The 25,532-nt window shown below is 38.6% G+C and overlaps 1 protein-coding gene across 1 annotated transcript in view; it reads right to left on the bottom strand.

Annotated features, from left to right (window-relative positions):
• The window catches only part of stpg2 (sperm-tail PG-rich repeat containing 2), a 127,079-nt gene that overhangs the window by 13,227 nt on the left and 88,320 nt on the right, over nt 1–25,532 (bottom strand). The window contains exons 11-12 of the mRNA XM_041788370.1: nt 21,469–21,634; nt 10,342–10,454 (exon numbers count right to left, since the gene is read on the bottom strand). Coding sequence (XP_041644304.1) covers nt 10,342–10,454; nt 21,469–21,634 — 279 coding nt within the window. The remainder of the gene's footprint in view (nt 1–10,341; nt 10,455–21,468; nt 21,635–25,532) is intronic.

Genomic DNA, 25,532 nt, shown 5'->3' on the forward strand with positions numbered 1-25,532 from the left:
AAATATGAAAAACTTGGGTAATCATTCTCTGGGATCATTAAAAGTCATCCCAAAATGGGACACTCATCAAAAAAACAGTGCTAGCTTAAGAAAAATACCTTTATTGTGCCTGTTCAGCTCAGTAAGCAGAGCAGGTACCCATAAACAAAGGCTCCAGTTCTCAGTGCACTGGTTCTGGCACTACTTGGTGCATGTCTCCCCCTCACTCCCTCCCCTCATCTTTCCAGTCTCTCTGCAGCTATTCTGCCTCATAAAGGCAAAAATCCCCCTGATTGTGATGTGCATGTCCCAAAGGCCAAAAAACCGCCGGCAGTCTCCTGGCGTGTTACCAGGGGTGAAAAGACCCGGACAAAAGAGATGCCTTGTGATGAATTCCCAATGCCCTGCATGTCTAAAACTTATGCTCATGACCATACATCCAATAAGACATGTTTCCTTATTAAACATCAGGTCATATTCAAAAAGTAGAGTCCAGTACAAAATAAAGGAACTGGAGGCCTGTTGATAATTTGACTGCACATAAAACCCATCAACAGGCACATGACAACATTCTGTCATATCTAATAAATGGAAAGGTCTGATGGATGGCTGTGCTACTTTGAGGGCACCAGTCAGAACTGAAAGAGAGCTTCATAAGAATTCAAAATATGCACCAGCATAAGTCATACTAAAGGTAGGTAAAAATGTAAAGCGCACCTTTAACACAAAATAGTGGTGTTGTCTGTGGTGAAACTCAAGTCCCTGATCTTGTCAATCAGCCTGGTACTGAAACCACGTCAACAAGAGCCGCAAGGATAAGTCTAAGAAGTAGCGGCGGATCAGGAGACTGTGACACTGATTTTGTCATGAATAGATTTGCCTTTTGGCTGTCAGTGGAGAACTTCCTGCTGTTCTCCAGTGCCTGAATCAGCACACCACCACTAATGCTAGTGGCTATGGCTGCTTTGTATTTCATTGTTCCATTGTTAGGATGTCATTTCTTCTGTGACTTATAAGCGCCATTGTGTTCAAACATAAACACTTCTTTCTTCCCTTTGTGAAGCACGTTTCACAAAAACAACTGTGTTATCCTCCTCTGAAACACCTAAAATCACCCACTACAATTACGCCATGTTTAGTCTGTCATTGCTGCAGCTGCATGCTGTTGTTGCTTCTTCTTCTACTCTGGGGCATCATGGTGCATCACATCACAAGAAGTGAATGAACACCTTCATAATTGGTGGTGGTGGTGGTGGGTTGAAATAAACTAAACTAAAAATCAATATTTTGGGCAAATTAACATATTCTTATAACAATATTTTTTTTCTTTTAAGAATAAATGGAACTAAGCTTTTAACATTTCGGCAGTTTACTTATCACCTCGCCACAAGGGGGCGATTGAGATATTTTAGCCACATATTTCTGGTGCCTTCTTGTTGTTTGATGCTAATTAGCTGTGTCATGATTGGTCAAATACACAGACAGGAAACAGATCTTTTTTTTAAAGTCTCAGAAAGCAAAATTGCACCTTAAAGAGCCTTTAAAAATGCAGCTTTAATCAAGACAGGAATGATCAGTTTTTTTTTTTTACCATGCCAAATTACAGAATTACAATACCTATTTGCTTCTTGTTTAAAAAGTTGCTAAGTTGATGGTTTTATTTAAATTTTAATTTAAAAAAAAGTTAAACAATAGCACGCCATGTTTTTCTTTCTCAAATTTTCTGAATTAAATTATCCTCCAAGGGCCAGATGGGAAGCCATGGGGGGCCTGATGTGGCCCGCAGGCCTCCAGTTGATGATCACTGCTGTAGACCTTGATCTGTGCAGCCCAGATTTGACTCCAACCTTTAGCTTCTTCTTGCAGCCTTTTCTCCTCACCTTTTTCAATCTGCATCAAATACGTTCATTTTTGAGTCGGTGTAAATACTTGTGCAAAGTCTGAAAAATTCCCTGAATGAGTAATTGAGACATCATGTTCACAAACTGAACACAAAGCCCAATGACCTTGAGCTATGACCCCCAAAATCTAATCAGATCATCCTTGATTCAGAGTGTTCACTGGTGCAAAGACTGAAGAAATCCTTCGAAGCATTCACAAGAATGGTGCACAGGGAAAAATGGACAGATGGATGCATAGCCAACCAGAAGACATCATTCATCTGAACTCGACTGCCTCTAGACCAGAGGCATAATTACATTTGTTTAGATGTTTAAATAATCAGAATTTAGCAAAATCATCTGATGCTTTTAGAGACAAAATCCTCCTTGTATTTAGTGTCATTTTGTTCTTTTTAAAGAAACCATGGTGCTCTTTAATCCACAGGTTTATATTCAGGCAAACATCATTGCATTAAATTAATAAACTCTTTGGCTTGATGTCTGCTCCTCTTGTTGTTTCATACACGTGTGCTCCATCCTGACACTTTTCTCTGTTAAATGAAGATCAGCCAATAAGAACAGTGAGTATGAGAGGGGTAATCGAGCCCACTCTCCAAAAGTAGCCTCACATGATGCAGTAAATGGAAACACTTAATGAGGCCTCACTGTGGCCTGATGCTGCTCAGGCAGATAGCTTTGTGACATTACAGACGCACGTATGGATGGTCACATGTACGCACACTCTGATGCTCAAATAGCTTCTGTTCCATTACGCCGCCGTCTGCTTCTGATTGCAGGCCCTCAGAGCACATTTTCAGCTGTTCAATTTAACTACCATCTTTAGCTGCTCGATTTGCTGCTGCCTGTCCGTCTCTTTGCCTCTCTTCCTCCACGCTTTTCCATCATTTTTCCTCAGTCTCACCACATTTCCTTTCTCCAACAGTAATTCACCCCTCCAGCTCTCTGCAACACTTCACACCATCTTTAACTCTGCGTGGCCGTGATGTCGTAGAGTCATCGTCAAACAGCTAATCACTGAGGCGATAACTTGGACATGGAGTCAAGTGAAATCAAACTGAGGTAAACCTCCTGATGCTGACTTTAGACATCACAGTCCCACTGCTGGCATCAGTCTTTATGTGGTATTAATCACATTAAGCTCATTAAGCTCTTCACTTTGAAACAATTACAGCATGTTCTCTCACTGTAGAAACAATCAGTTATGTTGTCTGATTTAAATCATTCAAATAAAGTTGAGAATATGAGTCAAAATGATGAATCTCATAATCTATTTTAAACATAGAAACTTAAATATCTTACTGAGGTGATATTCTGCAAAGTGGCCTCATAGAGAGGAGGTGACTGCTGTCACCTCACAGCGAGGTTAACATCTGCCGGCTGGACAGTGAAAGCACACCAGTGGCTTTAAAGAGGGGCTGGAGAGGTTTCTGTGGTAGTGTGAATCGTAGAAATCTTAAAGGCAAGGGATAAGCACAAGGCCCATTGGCCTTGACCTTTGACCTCCAAAAGTTAAGCAGTTCATCTTTGAGTTAGAGCTGACATTTGTGCAAAGTTTGAAGAAAACTCAACGTGCATACGAGCATCTGGGAATCTTGAAAACGAGAAGAAAAAAAAGGAATTACAGGATTACAGGTGTGTTTACATCTGTAATCCTACAACTGTCAGATTAGACAGATGTGAACACCCCTGCTTTTATGATGCATCATAGAAGGACGACCACAACTAACTGAAAAAAATTAATGACAAGAAATAGTTGATGCACCTCAGTGACAAAGAAATAATCTCAAACACAGAAAAAGCTCATAAATGATGTTTTCACCCAAAATCCAGCACACCAAAGGTATTTTACCCAATATAAATATTTCTTATACTGTTTTACAAAAGTTTAAAGTGACAAAATTTCTTGGAATTGTAAAAGATTTAGGAAAAATCTAACTACACTTATTTCAACAACAAAAAAAAAAAACCTTGACTGTATTTATTCTTTGCAAAAACGTTTCATCAAAATGATCACATTCTCCAATAGATCCAGTAGTTCTACTTTGTTTCAGCCTCTACACTGTAAAAATTAATATAAGAGCCCAACGGGTTAATACTTAATACATACATGTTACTTAAAATACTTAAGTAACATGTTTCACAACTTTTTTGAGATAAGGGGTCCAACTCAGAACTCAACAGAAGCAGAGGTGGAAAAAGTACCTTGACTATATTACTCCAAAAAAGTACAGTTATTTTGGTTAAAATCTACTTCAGTAGAAGTAAATAATACTGCTCTATAGATTTACTGAAGTAAAAGTCAAAAGTAAGTTATTTAGAGTGAATATTGAGTACTGAGTAGCTACTTGTGATCCCCACAGGATTTTCAAGGTGAAATACAATCTTTCTTTAACGTGCACTATCAACAAGAGAATATGGGTCTCCAGCAAGGTTATTTATTATGAGGTGTTACTTAACCTTACGTCAAACACTGTAACACTTCACTTTTCTCAAGCTAGCGTTAAACACACACACAAGGGGGAACTTTTAAGGAAAACAGAAAACCTTTAAAGTAAAGAATATATCAAAATGCAATGAACAACAATTCTGAATGAACACAATCAATAAAGCTCTCAAGAGGACACCATGAATTCAAAGAGTGTCACATTTAATTACACCACCACCAGAACAAATGCGCTCCTTGTGTGTAAAGTTAAATCAGAAGTAGGTCACAACAAAAATGATGATTTAATCACAGTCTTTATGAATTCAAAATAAACTAAATGTCCCAATCTAATGAAAAAAGCAAACTTATTCCTTTTCAAGCACTTTTAAGTGTCTTTTAAGTCTTTTAAAGTCTGTGACGCACGCAAACGCAATATAGTCTATAATCCAAAAGGAAACAAAGGAAAAACATAATAAATCCACACAGCAAAAAAAACAAACAAAAAAAAAAAAAACAAAACAGAAATAAGGGATTGATCACTAAATGCTGGTATACCAGGTAAAAAAGACGATCTCACCAAGATCCAAGCGTATTCCACCAGGGAAGTAACCCTGTTCCTGCTCCCTGACACACGCTCCAGCCTCCATGCAGAGAATTCAACCGGGACACTGTTTAATGTCCTCTGTAAACTGCTGCTTACTTTTACTTTTTGCTCTTTGTTTAATGGTTCAGCTTGTGACTTTTATTTTATTTCAGGCCCTAATCTCTTAGGTCCACCTGCTCCTTTGTCTCTTTTCCAAAACTCTGTTCAATTACAGTAATGTGAGTAAATGTGATTAGTTACTTTCCACCCCTGAATAGAAGAAACTCACAATAATGTGTTGTGTCAACTTGTTCACTTATCAAAAGTGCACCAAATAAACCTGAATCTATTCACTCAACATTAATCAAGTTGGATTTTTTAACAGGTTTCACAACCTTTTCAAAATTTTCTATCCAATATCAAAGACCTCATTTTTGGAATAACTTACCAATTCTATTAGAGATTACACAAACTTAAATTCATTCAAGAAACAAACAGTAGTTTTTGTTCAACCAGTTAAGCACAACAAAATCTTAATCATCTCTGACATAATTGTCTCTTTCACTTTTTGCATTTTGATAACTTATTTCAACACTTTTTCTCATTAGTTGATTTTAATTATTTGTACAATTTTGATTTTTTTATCTCAGTGTTCAATTTTTCAATTCGGATGGTCACTGGACACATGCACATTTCTTTAATTACTGTATGATTTTAATTTATGATGTTTGTTTAAAATTCTTTCCTACCCCTCTTCCTTCCAGTGTTATCACAGTGATTGCAGTGATTGATTACAAACCTCTGTGTTGTCAGTCATGGCTGTCAGCCAAGTCACATCCCAATTTTATGGCTCTGTGATCACAATCGGACACAGCGGCCATTACACCAGACACAAAAACATTGTGTAGTCTGACCTTGGCTTAACTCCTCTTAGTTCAAACAACTATAGACTTTCATACATATCTATTCACTCCACAGTTAAATGAGCTTCAGTTAAGCAGAGCAACCTCTAACATTGTGTTGTTGTCACTAAAAACATATTAAAATGGTAGAATGTTCTAAGTGACAACCACCTTTTCACAGCCACGTTGGACAAAACAATAGACAAAAAAAATACAATGAAATACAATGAAATTCATTGATGATGAAAGAAAAAATGCATTATAGTGCCACTTGTGTATTTTCAAATGTGATTGTTTCCTTTTATTGGTGATTTTGGCTATGATTTCTTCCACTACAAAGATTTCACCAGCTTCTCCTTCCCTTCTAGAAGACAAAACACATGAAAAATTGAAACAAGGATGATGTTCAGTTCAGAAAAACAGATCTGACAGCAGTCCCTCAACACCACAAGGGGTACGATTTTATCTGACAAGTGTCAACACCGAGATAAGTTAAAATTTGCAAGCCATATGTTATCAAGACAGCTTCAACTTTTTTGCTAAATAACTGAGAAATGGTGGCAAAAAGGAAAGAGAAATGAAGGCAGAAATAGGCAAAGCTGAGGGAAAAGACTGTCAGTGAGCTGCTGAAGAGAAGGGAGAGAAGAGTGGAGGAGATAAGTCCACACAGAGGCAGCAGACAGACTGAGAGACACACAGAGGCAGATAAAAAGAGAACAAAGAGCCCTGTGATAACACTACACCCATGGACATGAACATGAAGATGAACTGTACAGCAAGGTTTAAATCAAGCTCTGTGCTTTGGTCTTTGATGTTCCCTTCTCAAAGTCAGCAGGGACTGGAAGCAGCATTCACTCTTTCTATCATATTCACACATTCACCAGCAGGTCTAACACAAAGCTGTGATTTATATTAAAACAGTGAAATGGAGCAGACACACATTAGTTTCTGGTTAGCTTTCATTACAGCTGTATTATGCTTCAACTAGAGAGTGCATTTGTCTCTGTCAGCAGTCTGTGGTGGCTGCATTTAACAACATTACACTTGATAAAAATGCACTCACTTTTCCCAGTGTCATTAAGGAAGGCAGCTCATTTGAGAGCCATTCTTTCATGAGTTCAAAATCTGCTGAGTGAGAGAAAGTACATCTTTTCAGCCTTGTGTTACAAAAGAGTCGATTGTTCTAAGCCACAGAAACTTACTGATGTTGGGATTTTCTTTTCTAAAAAGCAATTAATCCATTTTACACTGCTTAAAGGAACAATACGACTTTTCCACCTTAAGCAGTAGTTTCAAAGTTGATCCAGCAGAACAATAACTTTCAATAGGGAGAATGGAGTCCACGGAGTGCCCTGGTTGCCTGCTTTCAGCACTGTGTAACTTTAGCAGCAGGTCTGCTGTTCTCCTGTGAAAGGTGCATGCGGCTTTATGCAGTAGTTCACAGACCAGCATTCAGATGAAAGAAGGCAGTTAGTCCATGGCTGAGGATAAGAGACAGAAGAGGACATGACAGATGAAATTGAGAAGGGACAAAGAGAGAATGACTGAGCAGAGAGGGACAAACAGGCATATGACTCATTGTGGATATTACTCTTTACGGCTTGCACAGTAATGTTAAGTCGTATTGTCATCAGTGTCATCTTTGTCTCAGCTTTACCAGGTGCAGAGAGCCCCCCTCATCCAAGTCATGTTTCAGCTTTACATTCACAGAAATTCACTAGAATCCTCTAAAAAATTCCTGGTTCTGTCCCCATGTGTCCCCCACCACGGCATGCGCCGATTACTCCCTCCCCGGTGGGGTGGAAACACAGTGAGGCAAAGCATTGGCTTTGCTACAGGTGGAATGTCGTGGTAGAAACATTGCCTGCTGGTGCCAGCAGATGCACTGACAGTCTTGACCATGGTCTCACTGGACAACTGGAAGTCATGGCAGAGGGGGAATATTCCTCTATTCCTCCCAGCATTGTGAGTATTCTCACTACAATTTTCTGTCTTTCTCTCTGTTACGCTCTGACTCGTCTCCTCGACCAGGCATGCATCTTTCAAACTCTATAAACTCCAAAACTTTGAATAGAAACACACCCAAAATGCTGCTGGGATTGAAGTTACTTATGTCTGCCATCTCCTGGTGTGAAGTGGTAAAAGCGCAGACCTCCGCCATTAGCCCTATCTCCCAATAGTACAGAATCCTTGAAAAAATTCCTGAACCCAGACAGTGATCCAGATCAGTCCCAAAATCTAATCAGTTCTTCCTTATGCCATTTCTGACATTTCCTGAAAATTTCATCAAAATCCGTCCACAACTTTTTGAGTTAAGTTGCTAACAAACGAACAAACTAACAAATTAACAAACGACAAACCCACCTAATCACATAACCTCCTTGGCGGAGGTAATAAATACATCCTACGCCATCAGCATTGCCCCCAAAAGTCCATATTGGTCAGGCCCTAGTCTCTATGTTAGATTAGATGATCACTGAGCCATTAAGTCGTGCATAACTTGTCCAACAGACATGTCAGACTGTGTGACGTATACAAACAATCACTGTGGACAATGGGATGAAGTTGAAAAGGCAGGCAGAGATGTTTTTGTCAGAGCTCAACAAACTCTTCTGTCCTTGTTGTATCACACAGCACCATCTTTACCACTTTTCTTTCACCTTGCCATTTAGTTTGTTTACATCTGTGACTGCTGCAAGTGCAGAGCACTCTGTGCTCTTACTGGTCAGTGACAGACAAAATGTAGAAGGCGGGACAAAACTCAAACATGCTACACTTTCTGTTCGGTAGTGATGAGATGTCAGACTTCATATTTCATCATTTGGTCCCTCAACATTAAAAATTAAAAACTTTAACTGGGTATTGTTAAAGTTTGTGGAAAAATTGTAAGTTTTTGTAGTAACCTGACAGACTGTTTAATATATCCATGGCAAAGGATATATTTTGCATTCATCTGGGAAACCTATATATATAGCATTTTGGAGGGGCTCTCAGGAGAAAAAATTCTTGGAAGGTGATTGGACAAACATTCTGTTATGGGTTAATCAAAGCGACAAGACAAAATGAGGTAGAAAGCACGAGCAGCCCCAGTTGTAACCTGAGCTCAGGCTGGTGCTGTTGCAGTTAAACAACAATGGAGCTCACTGGTGGATTAAACTTGTGCCAAAATAAATAATAGAAACAAACTATTTCTTTGATCTAAAATTAAGGCCATGTTTTATGAGACCATGTCTACAGCATGCTCACTGCTCAAAGCCTGAAGCATCCCCACTTGTATTTCTCTGTGACATGCTCAGACACCTCAGCCACTAAGTACACTGTTAGCATTAATCTGCAGTGTCTGCAGAGCCCACAGAAACCAAGATTTCATAGAGTTAATAACCTCACGATAGGTCACGTCTGCAAAATAGGAAGGGTCTGTGCATCTGTCTGTGATTATGCTGAAACTTGGGATGCACAGTCATTGATTTTTGCATATACCCAATATGGCGATACTTACAAAATCATTTAAACTGATACTGATACCAATATTTAAATGTTCAGACCTAAAATTTCAGTAATCCAAACGCACTTTAAAATGAATGGAAAGATGATGAACAAAGAAAAGAACTTCAGCTGATAAATCTTCACCAAAAATTTTCTGTACGGCCAGTATTCACAGCTGATATAGGCAGATTTTAATAGACAAAATATTGGTTATAAATATCAACTGAAAACTTTGTACCAGCTGAAACCAATATATATTTCAGCTATGCCCTAGCTGAAACGCAGGATCATCCTCATTATTCCAGTCTGTCAAAGCCTTCAAATATTGTATAGGACAGATAACACAACCTCTTTTTTAGATCAAGCAAGAAATAGACCAAAAGATGGAGCTGAGGTGGGTTTCTGACGAATGGCTATGCTGTGCAGTCAAACAAGCTATGCCTTAAGTATGCATAAATCAATATCCACATTTAAACCTACATTGACAAGTTATTGAAAAAAAAAATCCCTCCCTCTGCCGTGTGTTCCCATAAAGGCATACACTATTTTGACTAAATTGTTTCTGGAACAAATCTGTGTTTATTTCTGGTGTAAAAATCTGTATTTTAACATGGGTTGTTTATGTGACTTCTGATGCTTCTGCTGCCAGTCTCTAGTGGACACTTGAAGAACTGCAGTCTTTAGAAGTTCTGCACTGGCATTTCAACATAAGGGAATAACACTTGGTTTGGAGCCATATGATCCTATTTCAACCAACATGGCTTTGTCAATAAATATGCATTGTCTGAGGGAGGTACCAGCTCTATTCTATGACAGCGCAGTGTCACTCAGAGACCTTAAGTTGGTGCCAAAGTGCAACAAACTGAATCCCTTCACACTGTTTCTTCAAAATCACAGAGAAATCTAGGATAAGAAAATGTCAAAGATGTTTTGAGCTTCTTATTCTGACACCAGATGCACAAAAAGACTCCAATAAAGAGTCTGTGTGGCTACAAGGTTTCTTCATCCTTTCTCTGTGAATGTTTCACTGCTGAAAGAGTCTTGCAACTAAAAAAGCCTGTTTACCTGATAAGCTCCAGGCCCTGGGTTGGTGTTCGTGGAGACTTTGAATCGATCTTCTTTGGAGATCAGAGTCATTTGAGGGCAGGATTTCACACTGGGGTTGTACTGTCCAGGACCTGATGAACACAGAAACACATAATCCAACTAAAGGCATCATTTCATAACAAGCAGGGAAAGGAAGGACTGCTGGTTCTTTCAAACATACAACTATTAAGAACAACTCCATACCCACATGTTATTCAAAAAAACACCCGCAAGAAAACCTACTACTCATGAACAGCCCAAGTCAATAAAGCTTTAGGTTCATGGGTATTTAATTTTTGTTCCACATACTTATGCCACAGCTATTTATTTCACTTTAGGGGATAAAGGTGGATTAAATAATCTTGCTCAAAGCAACCCTAAAGGTGCTGAGGCAGATCATATGAAGGTGTTTGTTTGAATAAGATGCTGCATCAACGAGAGGATAACTTACACTGCACAAGGTAAACATTCTAGGCTTTATTTGCTAATTTTCTATGAATAAAGCTGCCTGTTTGACTCTTGTTTTCCTCATTTCAGATATATTTAAACACCAAAGCCACAGCAGCCTCGGCTACCATATCTTGTTTCCATGGGCCTCAGTTTAATATTAGTGTATCCGTCTGCACTATGATCAAAGCCGACAGCACCAGAGCACTGAACCGCCCCGCTGTCCTGCAACAAGACATGTTACACAACCAAAACCCACTGCAGGGATATGAGTTTCTATTTCACTGTGGGATGCTTTGGATAAAGTTATGAAAATATGTCCAGACAGAGATATATTTACATACACCTCAAACACACACTGATATCATAGCCCACAAGAAAAGAGGCACGGAAGTAAAAAAGGAACAGAAACACACACACACACTGAGGGTGGACCAAGAAATACAAGCAACTAAAAAAATAGTTTAGAAATATCTGCAGTGAATTCTAAAAAATGGACCCAAGGGCAACAGACTGCATCAGTGCATTAAAATTAAGACAAGGATAATAAAAACAAGAATCCATAATTCCCCAGAACTTTGTAGTCAGACAGCAACTAGGACTCATTCAACCAAAAAGCTAACTTTTTCCCTTTATAATAACACAAATAAACCAATTTCACTTACATGCAAACTAAATACAAATATCGTGCATAATGAAACACCTTGAGCCATACCTAAGCAGAGGGAAACTATCTCTTAAAAAGGTTAAACCTCTTTTCAAGACTTTCCTGACCCTGTATAGAGACCTTATGCACATAACATCACACAATCTGTCCTACTTAGCCCTACCCTAATTGGACAGCACAAGGACATAATACTCTCCTGTCCATAGATTCTCTGTGGTGATCTCTGTTGTGTACATTTTGTTAAAGGAAAGTTTAGAAAGCCTCAAATGTAGATACCAGCGAATCATTTTACATAGTTAGAGCAGCAGTTTCAATTGCAAAATCTCATTTATTAACAAAAGTACTGGATGGCTGACACTATCACTAGAAAGCATTGGTGTTAAGGTTTGAAACGTGACCCTGTTTATTGGTGACTTTCAACCTGACAAGATCATGAAAACAAAAGAGTACCCACTGTGAAATCACTGCGTTTGTATGAGGAGATGCCTCTTTCAGTCTTCTCCTCATAAACATCTGTCTTTAAATGGCTCTGAAATACACCCAAAACGTTATTATCTAATACAATAATGTATTAAAAAGACAAAAGATAAGTAAAACAGCAAATATTTGTCAAGACAACTGCCACTGAAAACACATTAGGCAGAACGTCTACAGCCAGATTATCTGCATGCCAAAGTCATTGTGATTCACTTGCAACAATTATTTTAATAGTTCATTAAAAAGCCAAACTTATCAACTAACAAATCAATTAATCAAATTAAACTGCCCCATTCAACAACAGACCACAGATTTCCAACAGTTGTTAAAATGATATTAGATTACCAAAAATGAATAAAATAACTAAATGAGAAAACAAATGCTGCAGGCTTTGCTACATCTAAAAGTTCTGAAAGGCCATGGAGGAATGAAAAACATACAAATATTTGCCTCACAGGTTGTATAAAAGATTTCTGCCTTCCCTCTACTCCCACTCACATGCATACACATTCATTTAAACCCACAGTATGTGAAATTTTTGCACCGGGGGGTCTCAATCAAACAATAACACGATATGATGAGTACAGACCAACACTGCCCATCTCCACTGTCTATGTCTTGTTTTGAATCAAGGGCTTTGTTCCCACATTCAGTCCCAGAATGCACATGTGCTCTGGTGTCACTTCCAGCGTGAACGTGGAAGTGCACTTTTAAGGGAATTTTTCCCCAATCTTACTACTTTAATTGGCGGCGTGTCAGTGTGTGTGTCCGTCTTCCATGCCACATTGTTGCTCCAATTGTCCTTGATAATCCTCGAAAGACCTCTTGGATTTACTGGTTTGAAAATGGTGCAATAAAAAAATCATAAATAGAACAGATTTTCAAAAAAATCCAAAATTGTTGCACCTTTCACTTCAGTTTGCCCCAGCCCCATTACATCATTTCCCCTGTAAAACACATGTTCTCACTCTGTCACAATGCCAAAGAGGAGATGGATTTTGCTCTCACACAGAGGTAGACTTATCCATTAGGCAAAGGTAGGCGATTGCCTGGGACCCTAGACTATTATGGGCCCTGTGAAGACATAAATAAATTTACCCTCTCTCCTGCACCACCTGTACTCTGGCCATTTGGAATTGAAGCAGTTAACACGCGTATTAAAATCACAAAATACTAAGTAGACTTTTCATGTTATACACTGTTAGAAGAAAGAGAATCTCAAGGTTCTTACAAAGTCCAGCAGTAACGGCTCACAGATACACAGAAACAGAAAATGGCCTTTTAGTATGAGGAAAACAGGAAAAAATCTAACTCAGAGTGTGTGCTGCCTGCCTTCTCTGTCAAAGAGTAGTCAAAAAAATAACACAAATGGCAGCATTTCTGATAGATAAAGGAGTGAAGAGTAGCCACCGCCATCAGAACGACTCCACTGACAGGTGTGCCTGTGTACACTGAACCTGCAAGAGAAGCAGCCGGCATCAATGCTTTACTAGAAACCCAAAGATATCATAGCCCACAAGAAAAGAAGCACTGATGTATAGAAGGAACAAAAACACAAATGCACTGAGGGTGCACCAAGAAATGCAAGCGACTAAAAGACAGTTTAGAAATATCTAAAGTAAATCCTAAAAAATGAAAACTGTTCTGAAAATAAAGGTGCCAAGCCTCCAGGGTTGAATTCACAACAGCATCTCCATAAACCTTATTTATTATTTAAAACCTCAACTGCCAGCCTTTTCTGGAATTATAGAAACAACTCCTCAATTGATTTTGAAATGCCATAATGGACCCAAGGGCGTCAGACTGCATCAGTGCATTAAAAATTAAGACAAGGATAATAAGTACAAAAATCCATAACTGGTTCACCACAACTTTGTTGTCAGACAGCAGCTAGGACTCATTCAACCAAAAAGCTAACTTTTCTCACCTCATAACAACACAAATGAACCAATTTAACTTCCATTTACACACAAACCAAATACAAACAACATCATGAATAATGAAACGCTTCACTCAATCTGAACAACCTATTTAGTGGCATCAAAGCTGTCAGTACTAAAATGTAAATAAATTGAAACTTTTGATATCTTTTTATGACTTTTAATTAAGAAAACACCAACACCAAGCAATATGGTGTAAATGTGTTATTTTACCAAACATTATTTCATAAATATAAATCAAATATATTTTAGTCATGTTTTGGTAAAACATGACTATATTTGGCTATATTTGGGCGTGCAGCAGCACACCCCGACCCCTACACTGGGCCATGCAGTAGCAGATGCTGATCTACGGTCTATGCTAAACCTGACTGGTTCGGTTTAGGTGTTTAAATCCAACTGGTTAGATTAAGGCATTAAAATCCAACTGGTTAGGTTTAGGCATCAAAACCCGACTGGTTAGATTAGGGTCAGCCTGTCGGCAAGCGGATAGAGCTGAAATTTCGTCACGGGTAATATAAGTCACGCCCCAGCACAGAGGTCCGCCGGCTCGGGCAATATACGTCACGCCCCAGCGTAGAGGTCCATGGCTCGGGCAATGTACGTCACGCCCCAGCGGAGAGGTTTCACCCACCATAGAGGTCTCCAGCCGAACGCCCCAGCGTAGAGGTTTGCCCGAGGGCTGCAGCCAGATGCCTCTCGAAATCAAATGACTTATGTACTATGTGTGTAGCAATAAAACCATAAAGATATTTTTTTTCATCTTTCATCATCTCAAGCTTGTCGGAGCGCACTTGAGACGACTCACAGCAGTGAACTTATTTGACCTTCAGAGTAAGTTCAACTGGTAGAGACAGGTTAATACTAAAGGAGTAGAAACCCGGTCCCAGCAGGATCTTTCTTGCTGAACACTCAAGTTTATTTCCCTACAGAACTGACTACTTAGAGTTATGAAAGGTGGAGTCACCACCAAGGTTATTATAGTTAACTAAAACTAACTAAATAACTAAAACAAAAATTCAAAAATCTGTAAAAAACTAAAACTAACACTAAAACTAATAAAAACTAAACTAAAATGAAGCATTTTTGCAAAATAAAAACTAAACTAACAAACCAGCAGTAAAAACAAATAAAAACTAAACTGAAATCGAACACAGAAAGTGAAAACATAATAAAAATAGAAACTAATGAAAAATCCCAAACTATTATAAACTTGGTCACCACTGCCAGAGAACATCATGGTGATAAAGGACTGGTTCTCAAGGACAAAATGCTGACTGTGCAATTAGATTCCCTGATCATAACTTACATTGTGGTTTGGATTGTAAAATATGAAGAAGACAGCCACACTAATGAGTATGTATTTTTTCTTGGGAAAAAGCTCAGGGCTGATGATGTGGTTTGCATGTGGAAAACAATGAACTCTGTGTTGTATCTCACTTGATTTTTCCCAGTGTCTCCTTGTTTTGTCACAAAGGCTTTCTACTGAAAATCTTTTATCAAAAACTGATAACAAAATACTCCTACAATGCTTTGATAGTGAAGTTAGAGATTTAACAAATCTAGCTGTTTTTATAAAGAGTTGTCTCTGTTGCTTTTATTTACAGACCTGCACATCAATGCACCCACAGAAACAAATGCATACAAACTTACTCCTATTGCTTTTTAATTGCAGTGCACACACGTCTCTCTTGTTTCCTGCTTATATTGCACGGACATGGCAAGGGGAAATACCCTGAGTTTCAAATGTCCAACAGCCCACCACTGAAGTTTATTTTCTTGCCAAGTCTGACCTGTTGAATTGAGAGATCCCTTAAATACGGGCTGTCTGACAAAGTGAAGGAAGTTAGAAGATCTCAAAAAGCAACATATCATGCCGTAATCTCAATTCAAGAACAGATGAGAAACAAAGTTATTGATGCCATCCAGTCTAGAAAGGGTTGCAAAGACATTTCTGAGGCTTTGGTACTCCAGAGAACCACTGTGAGAGCCATTATCCACAGGTTAAAAAAATCTGGAAAAAGGTGAACCTACCTTTCCAGGAGTAGCCAGCCTACTAAAAATCATCAATGACTCATTCAGGAGGTCACAGAAGAGCCCAGACAAACACCTAAAGAGCTGTAGGTCTCACTGAATAGATGAATTAACAAACAAAATAAAGGTTTTGAAGTGACCTAGTCAAAATCTGGACTTAAATCTGATTGATGCTGTGGCAGGATCTTAAACAGGCTGTTCATGCTGGAAAACCCTGCAATGTGGCTAAACTAAAACAACTCAGAAAAGAGTGGGCCAAAATTCCTCAACAGCAGTATGGAGTTTTGAACACATATATTTATTTATTGAACACAATAAAATTAGTTCAAAAGCAATTAATCCATAGTAGCATCAATCTGAATATGTAAGTGCAACAAGCTTTATGCTATAAAGGAGAAGGCTGGGGATGGAGGGGGTTAAGCTTTGTGAGCAGCAGCAGAAGTTGTGTGCATCAGCATTATTTTATTGATTTATTTAACCTTTATTTAGCCAGGAAAACCCTCACTGAGATTAAAAATCTCTTTTTAAAGAGTGTCCTGGCCAAGACATTAGCAGCAAACTGAGTTTCAGACAAACAAAACGCAGTCATCCACAGAAAACATAATACAAGATATGTAGTCTAAATGCAACAATCCACACAATTACAATTTAAGCAGCAAATAATTACCGCAATCAACCACATTTGTGGATTAATCAAAGCATCTGCAGCCAGATGTGTCTGCCTCCAAGTTTTTCAACTTCCTCCTAAAAGTGTCCAATGAGATCAGTTCAGTGAGTTTCAACTCTTTTAGTAAATCATTCCAGGCAAAGGGAGCAGCAAATTTAAACGCCCCGTTAATGCAAGCAGAGATTAGTGACAAGTGTGTCACATTTCAATACAATGGTGTATTGAGAGAAAGAGCTGAGACTGGCTGTGGGAGCTGGAGGCCATAAGTAGGATCAACTGGCCATCAGCTGATCAAGGCTAGGTGTATGACTACCATGTTCTGCATGAACTAACACTAGGCCTCATTTGTTACCACCAAGATTGGCACAACCAATTATAAGGTTTAGGGGTCAATGACTTTATCCCATATGGCCAGATCCATTAGGATGGCTTTTCTTCCTTAAATAAATGAATACGTCATTAATAACATGCATTTTGTATTTACTTGGGTCATCTTTGTCTAATATAAAAACAAAAATCAAGCATTTAAGTTTGACAAATATGCAAAAAAAAAAAAAAAGAAATCAGGAGGAGGGCTTATACTTTTTGACAGCACTGTATCAATTTTTGTAGATTATGTTGATTCATTGTTGCAGCCCTACTTAAAAGCATCCAACCAGAGGTAAATTTGTAATTCACCAGAGTCAAAAGGAGCAGTTAATTTCAATGGCAAAATCCTAATATGGGTCTGACCTTTTGATAAGAACAGATCCTGGCACCAATGATTTTAAATTCCTGTACGTGTGACTGATGTGGGGGAAAAGGTACAAAGGAAGTAGACTGAAATAGATTTATAGATTAAGAATTGACTAACTGTTCAGTCTTGACAGCAAGTTTTCAAACAGCAAGTTGTTACTGGGAGAGAGCCTGGCCTAGAGTGGGTGCTAAACAGTGTCATTAGCTTAATCATTGGCAAAGTCAAAGGCTTTATGTAAGAACAAAATATCTTACACAGGGACTCTGTGTGAGATTCAGCAGCACTACAGCTATATTATTGTACTATCATAAAAATGTGATCACATGGGGCCCTGTATGATGAAGAATATAAGGATCTCTAACGTTCTATATAGGCCTATTCATAAATGCAAATCCAATAATGGGCAGAATGATTGTACGAGTGCATTACTACGCACCTATTAATGTGTGTGTCCCAGTGTGAGTCTCACTGTGTGCTTGAGTTTCTGCATGCTTGCATGTGCATATCTGCCTCAGTGTGTGTGTGTGTGGGCGTATTGTGTGTATGAAGAAGAAACACTTTTGCAAACAGTCCAAATCTATTTATATGCAAATTGGATTTTGGTTAAACGATTTGGGGTGCCTCATGGGTTGAGTCCCTTGGTGAAATGGGGCTACTCATAAATTATCCAAGTAAGTCATGAATCTATCAATTTTCAAACAACATTTTTCTACGGGAGTGTAATTGAGGTAAATATTAGTTAGAGGCCTGCAGAGATGGAGCTAATTAGACTGCATGATGGAGAAAAGGTGGAGAAGGTTTCTGAATAATCAGAATAAAGATGACAGACAGACACTGATACTGACACTAATGACACTGTACTCATCAAACCATGCCTTTATCGTCCTTGCTTTGTGTGCTGGGGCACAGTCATGTTGGATTAGAAAATGGCCTTCCATAAACTGTTGCCACAATGTAGTGTCAAGACTGTCCTTCACTGGAGTTATGAGGACTAGCCCAAACCCTGAAAAACAGCCCAACACCATTATCCCTCCTCCACCAAACTTCACAGTTGGAACAGTGCAGTCAGACAGGTAACGTTCTCCCAGCATCCGCCAAACCCAGACTCACCCATCTGACTGCCAACCAGAGAAGTGTGATTCATCACTCCACAGAACATGTTTCCACTGCTTCATAGTTCAGTGTTGGTGTGCTTTACAACACTCCACTCTTGAGCAATGGGATCAGCAGAGAGTTGGTGAATTTTACGAACCATTCACCTGAGCAGTCATTGACCCCAGTCTGTGATTTTATGTGGTTAATCTGCTTTGTGGTTAAGTTGCTGTTGTTCCTAAACCAGTGATTTTCTAACATTTTTGGCCCAAGGCACACCTAAGATCGAGCCAAAATCTCAAGGTACTCCTCTTTATTCATGCAAAATGTCTTCTTTATTTGTCTTTATTGTCTTTATTTGATGTACTGTTGTAGTAATAATGCATGCAAATCCCCAACACACACCTAAACATTTCTAGCCTTCACCATTTGGGAACAACTGGAGTACACAAATACACTCTAAAATGTATTACTTTGCAGCATTCATTTCAGCTATATCTACCTTATGCACAGCTGTTAATTAAAGATATCCAGCACTTTTTGCACAGTTACTAGGCATTTGTAAACCTTATTATCCAAAATACGTTTATATGAAATGAAGGCAGAGCTAGAAAATACCAGAAATACCACAGACAAATTTTAGCTTTCTAAGAAGTTGTCTGATTATTCAATACTTTATGATCTTGCAAGATTTAAAATGATATTGTTGCAATGGTTAACTAAATCAGTGATAGGATAAAAAAATATCAAAATTGTTATTCCTCATGAAAAAGTTTTCATTACACGCTTCATCACAATGAAAGAAAGTGTTTTTGAGAAGTGTTGGAACTTTTTAGGAGTTTTTAAAGTAGCTACACTGGAGTTAACTTTTAAACAGGGAAGTCTGCACATCAGTAGATAAATACAGAGTTTTTGGACATAGTTCTTCAGCACGTTTCTGCATTTAGGTGATTGTGCTTGTCTGTGAGTGTGCGTGTCTGTTTATGTGTGTGCACTCTCTGGAGAGGCACACACGAACACAGGCAGGGAGGGAGAGATAGAGACATGACTAGCCTGTGTTATGAACCCTTTCTGGATGATACACATCTTTTGGATGTTAAAAATAACGATGATCAAAGGACCCTAAGATGTTAAGCTTGTTTTATCATCAAGTTTACAACCATATGGTAACAGTTGTCCATATAGATTTCATGTATGATGTCAGTGCAGTTAATTTGCATTAAATGCTTTATTGCATTATGTTTCTGTGACTGATTGATTGACATTAATGCAGTATTTTTTACAGTTTTCTAGGTTCCCAAAAATCTCCTCTTTGGTACCATTTTGGAGTTTTACATGTAGGTTAAGTAACAACAAAAATGGAAGAAAGAAAACTGTCTGTCATGCTGGAACCATCTCCTGTGGTTAATATAAAACCAGCTCGTTCATGAATGACATCATTTTTCTGCCCCTTACAACACAAAGTGTATTTTGCTAATACATGCAGCTGTATTTCCACAGCATCTCAATATTAAACAAGGGAAAGATATGTTTAAGTGCCGTAGCTCACCTCTAAGGTCAGGCCTTCACTAAAGCCTCTCAGTTGGAAGTCGTTCAGATTTTCAATCTGATCATGCGTTGATCTCGCAGTGTACAGGGGGACATGACAGCTGACCAACTCAACTACAGCCCAACAAGCTGCTCCTGACTGGTCTGGATGGATTTCTGGCATGTTTGATTTTTTGGTTGTATGACTGCACATGCTCAGGGTGAAAGCAGAACCATGAGCACAATCACCAACTTTGGGACAATATTTCCTTTGTAAAAAACGTTCTAAACCACCAATATCAAGGAAACCAACCATCAACCATTAAACTGAATAGTGTGAGCTCATAAATCCTGCACGGTGGTCGTGAGTTTTAAGTAATTCAGTCACACAGTATGAGCTCACAGTCAACCGTGAATATTACAAAGCCAACTTGAAAGCAGAGTGTACCTGTTCCCTCATCTGGCTAGATATGTATTAGGAGGGCCACAGGACTAAATCATTTGGGATCCATCGAAATTTTCTGACGATACCTGCAGCATGTAAGTCCACCAAGAGCTTTAATGTACTAACTTTGGTCTGTTCCTATTCATTTCTAACTGGTGTTCTTCACTTCCTGCCCCCCGTCTGGTATTCACATGTCATTGGGATCACATGACTGAAAACAACCTCTATATATTTTTTTTCAATGTAAAAAAAAATGATAATAATAAAAAATACATTGGACTTGAACCTGCCAAATGTACAGTTTTTCATTGTTTTTGCTAGCACTTCATACCCCAGTTCTGAATAAATATCAAGAGATAGTAATGTAACCGAGGGTTATTATTTGCACCTAAACACTATAAACGTAAAGAAACAACACAAAGCAGCGTGGTGTGAACAAGATAGTCCAAACTTTAGTCAGCCATTGCCATCAAGAGTACAACCCATAGCACCTGTGTTCACTTCTTCAAAATAAAAGTCCCGACACGGTTGGGTTTCTCATCTGTCCATGAGTCCATAGTAACAACCACCTGATCGACATGTAAATCTGCTCTCACTTTTGCTACTCTTTCCATGTACATCTTTTCTACTTTTGCAGCTGTTGTAAGCTGCGATGGTGGGTTTTACTCTGGCACAGTGATGGCCTTTAGAGCTACTGTAGCTGCCATAAATCAGCTGTTGTTGCTTTAATCTGTCTCTCTGTGCGAATAAAGCCAAAGCTATGATTGGTGAAGTTATACCTCTGTGCATTGTTTATTGTTTTTTTACTTCATAATATTTCCTCACCAAATATATTTAGTTAGGTGAACCAAGAAGGTTTGGTTACATATATAACAGTACAAAGTTCAACTATTGTAGCCTAAAACAACATGTACACACTAGGCAAGTTATGAATCATTATTTGAATGATGGCAAGAATTACATAACCAAGTACTGCTCATACCCACATCTGGTTAGACAGAAACTGGACTGGATTGGATGTATGGATCATTTACTATTAACAAGACATATTTTGTGTCTATATCTATTCCTTACCTGGCACACTGGAGTCATATTGCAGGAGGAGGTTATTACGTGGTGCAGCAGAGAGGAAGCAGCTCTGACGTCTTTTCGCTCCTTCACTGCGGGGTTGCTGGTAAGAGCGGCTGTTAGCATTCTCAAACGCCTGCCTCACGTTGTAAGAGTTTGGTGGAGGAGAATCCTACAGGAAAAGGAAATCCATATTTGAGCTTAGATGACTACATGTACAACCACTCACGCCAATAATTCTGTGAAGCTTCAAAGTACTCATGTTCATACTCTTAAAGCATGCCTGAAACTTTAATCAATATCTTTTTCACAGCATGGCGTCAGCTTCTCCTTACTTGAGCAGGTAGGTGAAGTTGGAGTCATGTCTGTAGTTTGCTGATATTTTAACATGAAAGAGGATGATAAAAGTACAGAAGGCTGCAAACCATGCACTGCTGAATTGTCAAGAGGAAGGTTTAGGAACATCTGATTAAAAAATTAAACAAACTTCCAATATCATTTTAAGATCAATATTGGTATCATTAAGCTTTCATATTTGTACTCAGTGAGTAGGTGGGCAGCCAACTATAAGTACTCATAATTGTACTCCGTCTATAAACAGTGGTATTGCTGCATCCCTAAAGGCGATTAAAATAACACCAAATTGCAGTAAATACAGTGATGTTAAAAAGTTTTTGCCTCCTTTCTGATTCATTTTTCATGCATTTTTGTCACAAAAATTTCAGATCATCAAACAAATGTACAAAAAAAATGCAGTTTTTAAATGAGGATTTCATTTATTAAGGGAAAAAAGCCATCCAGACCTACCTGGCCCAATGTGAAAAAGTAACTGCCCCCCCTCCTTTTGACTATGATTGACCAGTTTTGTTTTGTTTTTTTAAGATGATTTCAATTTCACTAGCCACACCCAGGCCTGATTACTATCATCCCTGTTGAATCAAGAAATCCCTTAAATAAAATTGGTCTGATTCTGATTCTGATCTGTATAGCAACACATCATGCCAAAATCCAGAGAAATTCAGGATCAAATGTGAGTCAAAGTCATTGACATCTTTCAGTGTGGAAAGGATTACCATTTATGAGGCTTTGGGACTCCAGCCAACCATGGTGAGAGCCATAATCTACAAATGGGGGAAACTTGGAGCACTGGTGAACTTTACCAGGACCCAGAACAACATCTAAAAACCTGCAGGCCTTACTTGACTCAGTTAAGAGCAGTGTTCATGATTCAACAATAACAAAGAGACTGGAAAAAGATGGCATCCATGGCAGAGTTCCAAGGCCACTGTTGACAAAAAAGAACACAAAGGCTCGTCTCACATTTCCCAAGAAACATTATGATGTTCCCGAACACTTTCAGGAAAAGATTCTATAGACTGATGAGACAAAAACTGAACTTTTTTAAGGTGAGTGTCCCATTACATCTGGCATAAAGCTAACACAGCATTTTACAAAACAGGATATCATACCAACAGTCAAACATGGTGGTGGCAGTGTGATGGTCTGCCTTAGGACCAGGCAATCTGCTGTAATTGATGGAACCATGAATTCTGCTGAAAATCCTGAAAGAGAATGTCCAGCCATCTGTTCATGACCTCAAGCTCAAGCGCACCTTGGTTATGTAGCAGGACAATGATCTGACACATAAGCAAGTCCACCTCTGAATGGCTTAAAACAACAAAATGCAGGTTTTGGAATGGCCAAGTCAAGGTCTGGACTTAAATCTGATTGCTGTAGAATGACTTCAAACAGGCCTTCATGCTCAAAAACCCTCCAATGCAGGTGAATTAAAACTATTCTGCAAAGAATAGCAGTCCAAAATTCCCCCACAGTGATATGAAAGTGATTGCCAGTTATCATAAATGCTTGCATGCAGTTGTTGCTGCAAGGGTGGAACAACCAGTTGTTAGGTTTAGGGAGCGATTGCTTTTTCACATGGGGTCAGGTAGGTTTGGATGGCTTTTCCCTTAAAAAAAAAAAATGAAATCCTAATTGAAAAGCTGACTTAAGTATTTACAATACATAAGTGTGACGAATATGCAAAAAAATAAGAAGTCAGGAAGGGAGAAATATTTTTTCACAGTCGGCCTACTCTAAATCTATTGATCCTGCAATTTACAGGATATTTTATATTCTTTAGTAAAATAAATATGGTAATGTTTTATTATCTGATTGGATTAAAATGAATCAGTTATTGAAGAATGCTGTATTGTTGCATTGTGTTTATTAGGAGATAAGTACCCCACATATTATACCTTATAGTACTGTAATGTATCGTATCTCTTTGAGCCGTCATTTCTATCGTACTGTGTTGTACCATACTGTTTTGTATCATATTGTAACATATTGTTTGAGCTATCCCATGATTCCCATCTACTCATTATATTAGAAATAACTGTAAGAAACCCAAACATGAGCCACAGGCTCACCTGGCACTGTCTCCATCACCCACAGTGTCTAACAAGGTAACACAAAACCACAGAAAAACATGGTCATCTAATTAGATTACACAGCTCAATGTCCACAATATAATGAACACACATTTATTATAAATGACCCTTTCACCCATCTGTTATCACTGCACACAGTCAGCTTAGCCACAATATTACCAATGTACACATATTCATGCATAAATATCAGTACATGGATACAAGGACATGCAGTACGTGTCACATCATTTACATGCAAATGTAGACAGGTTCACACACACACACACACACACACAACCCACACGTACAGAAATCTCCCCCAATGGTACAAATGAGCAGTTGGCTCACACGTCATTATCCTCATTCTTCACTGTGGAAGATAGAATCATGGACAATCTTTCACACATATTACAGGTAATTTCAGATAAACAGCCTCCATAACAAGCTCATTACATTTACAGTCATTAATGAATCACTAACAAGGCCATGCGAGGCAAGTTTATATAAAAAACAACCCTCATGCACAAAGCGACTCAAAGTGCACTACAGAGTTAAAAGAGCACATTTAGAACACAAGGTAGATGGATTTAGAGCACTGAAAATATCAAAATCAATATATACAATCAAAACAAAGAGAATGACATTTAGGGAAAAAAAAGAGCATTAAAAATATCCTTTGACTAGATATCTGCTCTGTTTGGCTGAAAATTCGCTGCTAGTCATTTTGTATTGCAACTGGTCGCATCCTTGCACAAAGTGTGCTGGGATCTTGTGTCATGGGCCGAGCCGGTGGAGCGTCAAGAGGGTGTGCATGGTCAAAATATTCAAAGTATTCATGTCAACTCAGCCAATCACACAGAAGCAACCGTGCATACAGAGCAGACACACAGGCATGGTGGCAATGGTGGAGGAAACTTATAATTGCAGTGTCATCTTTCTCCATTTGTATGATTATTGTCTCCCAACAAAAACAGGATTCCAATCTGAGAAATGCTGCCTGTTTTTCCACATTTCAGTCGCAGCAATTGATTTTACATTTACAACTAAGTTTCAATGGCTGTTATTGTGTACTTTAAACTAGTGCTGTCAAACGATTAAAATTTTTAATCAGATTAATCACAGGGTTGCTGTGGATTAATTTTGATTAATCATGATTAAATATTCATTTTTAATCTATATTAATTGCGTTTCATTTTGCATAGGCAAACAGACTCAAGAAAGAAGGGAATATATATGCCAGGGCTATTCAATTACAAATTTGCATTAATGTGGTATTTTAAGCTGGAAGTGCTTCAGTGAAAAGAAAACTCCTTCCTGCAGAATGTGCATAATAGTTTATGTCAGTCGACTGTTCCGTCTTGGTTTTTTGTACTCAAATTTCCCATCGAGAGGGCTGACGTGCTGTTTAGTGTCTTCATATCGAGTTGGTTGGTCACTACCGGATCAACGGCCCATTTGCGCATGTGTGGCAGCATGCCCAACGGTAACCTACTTGGACAAACTGCCCGAAATGCATTGCCAGAGACGTTTCAGGGATTTTGAGTCATTCTGCGCTGTAGATGGGTTAATTGCATTAAAATTTTTAATCAGATTAATCATGATGATGGATTAATCTGCATTAACGCGTCAATTTTGACAGTC

This window comes from Cheilinus undulatus, linkage group 5, assembly GCF_018320785.1.
Source record: "Cheilinus undulatus linkage group 5, ASM1832078v1, whole genome shotgun sequence".
In the NCBI taxonomy this organism is placed as follows: domain Eukaryota; kingdom Metazoa; phylum Chordata; class Actinopteri; order Labriformes; family Labridae; genus Cheilinus; species Cheilinus undulatus.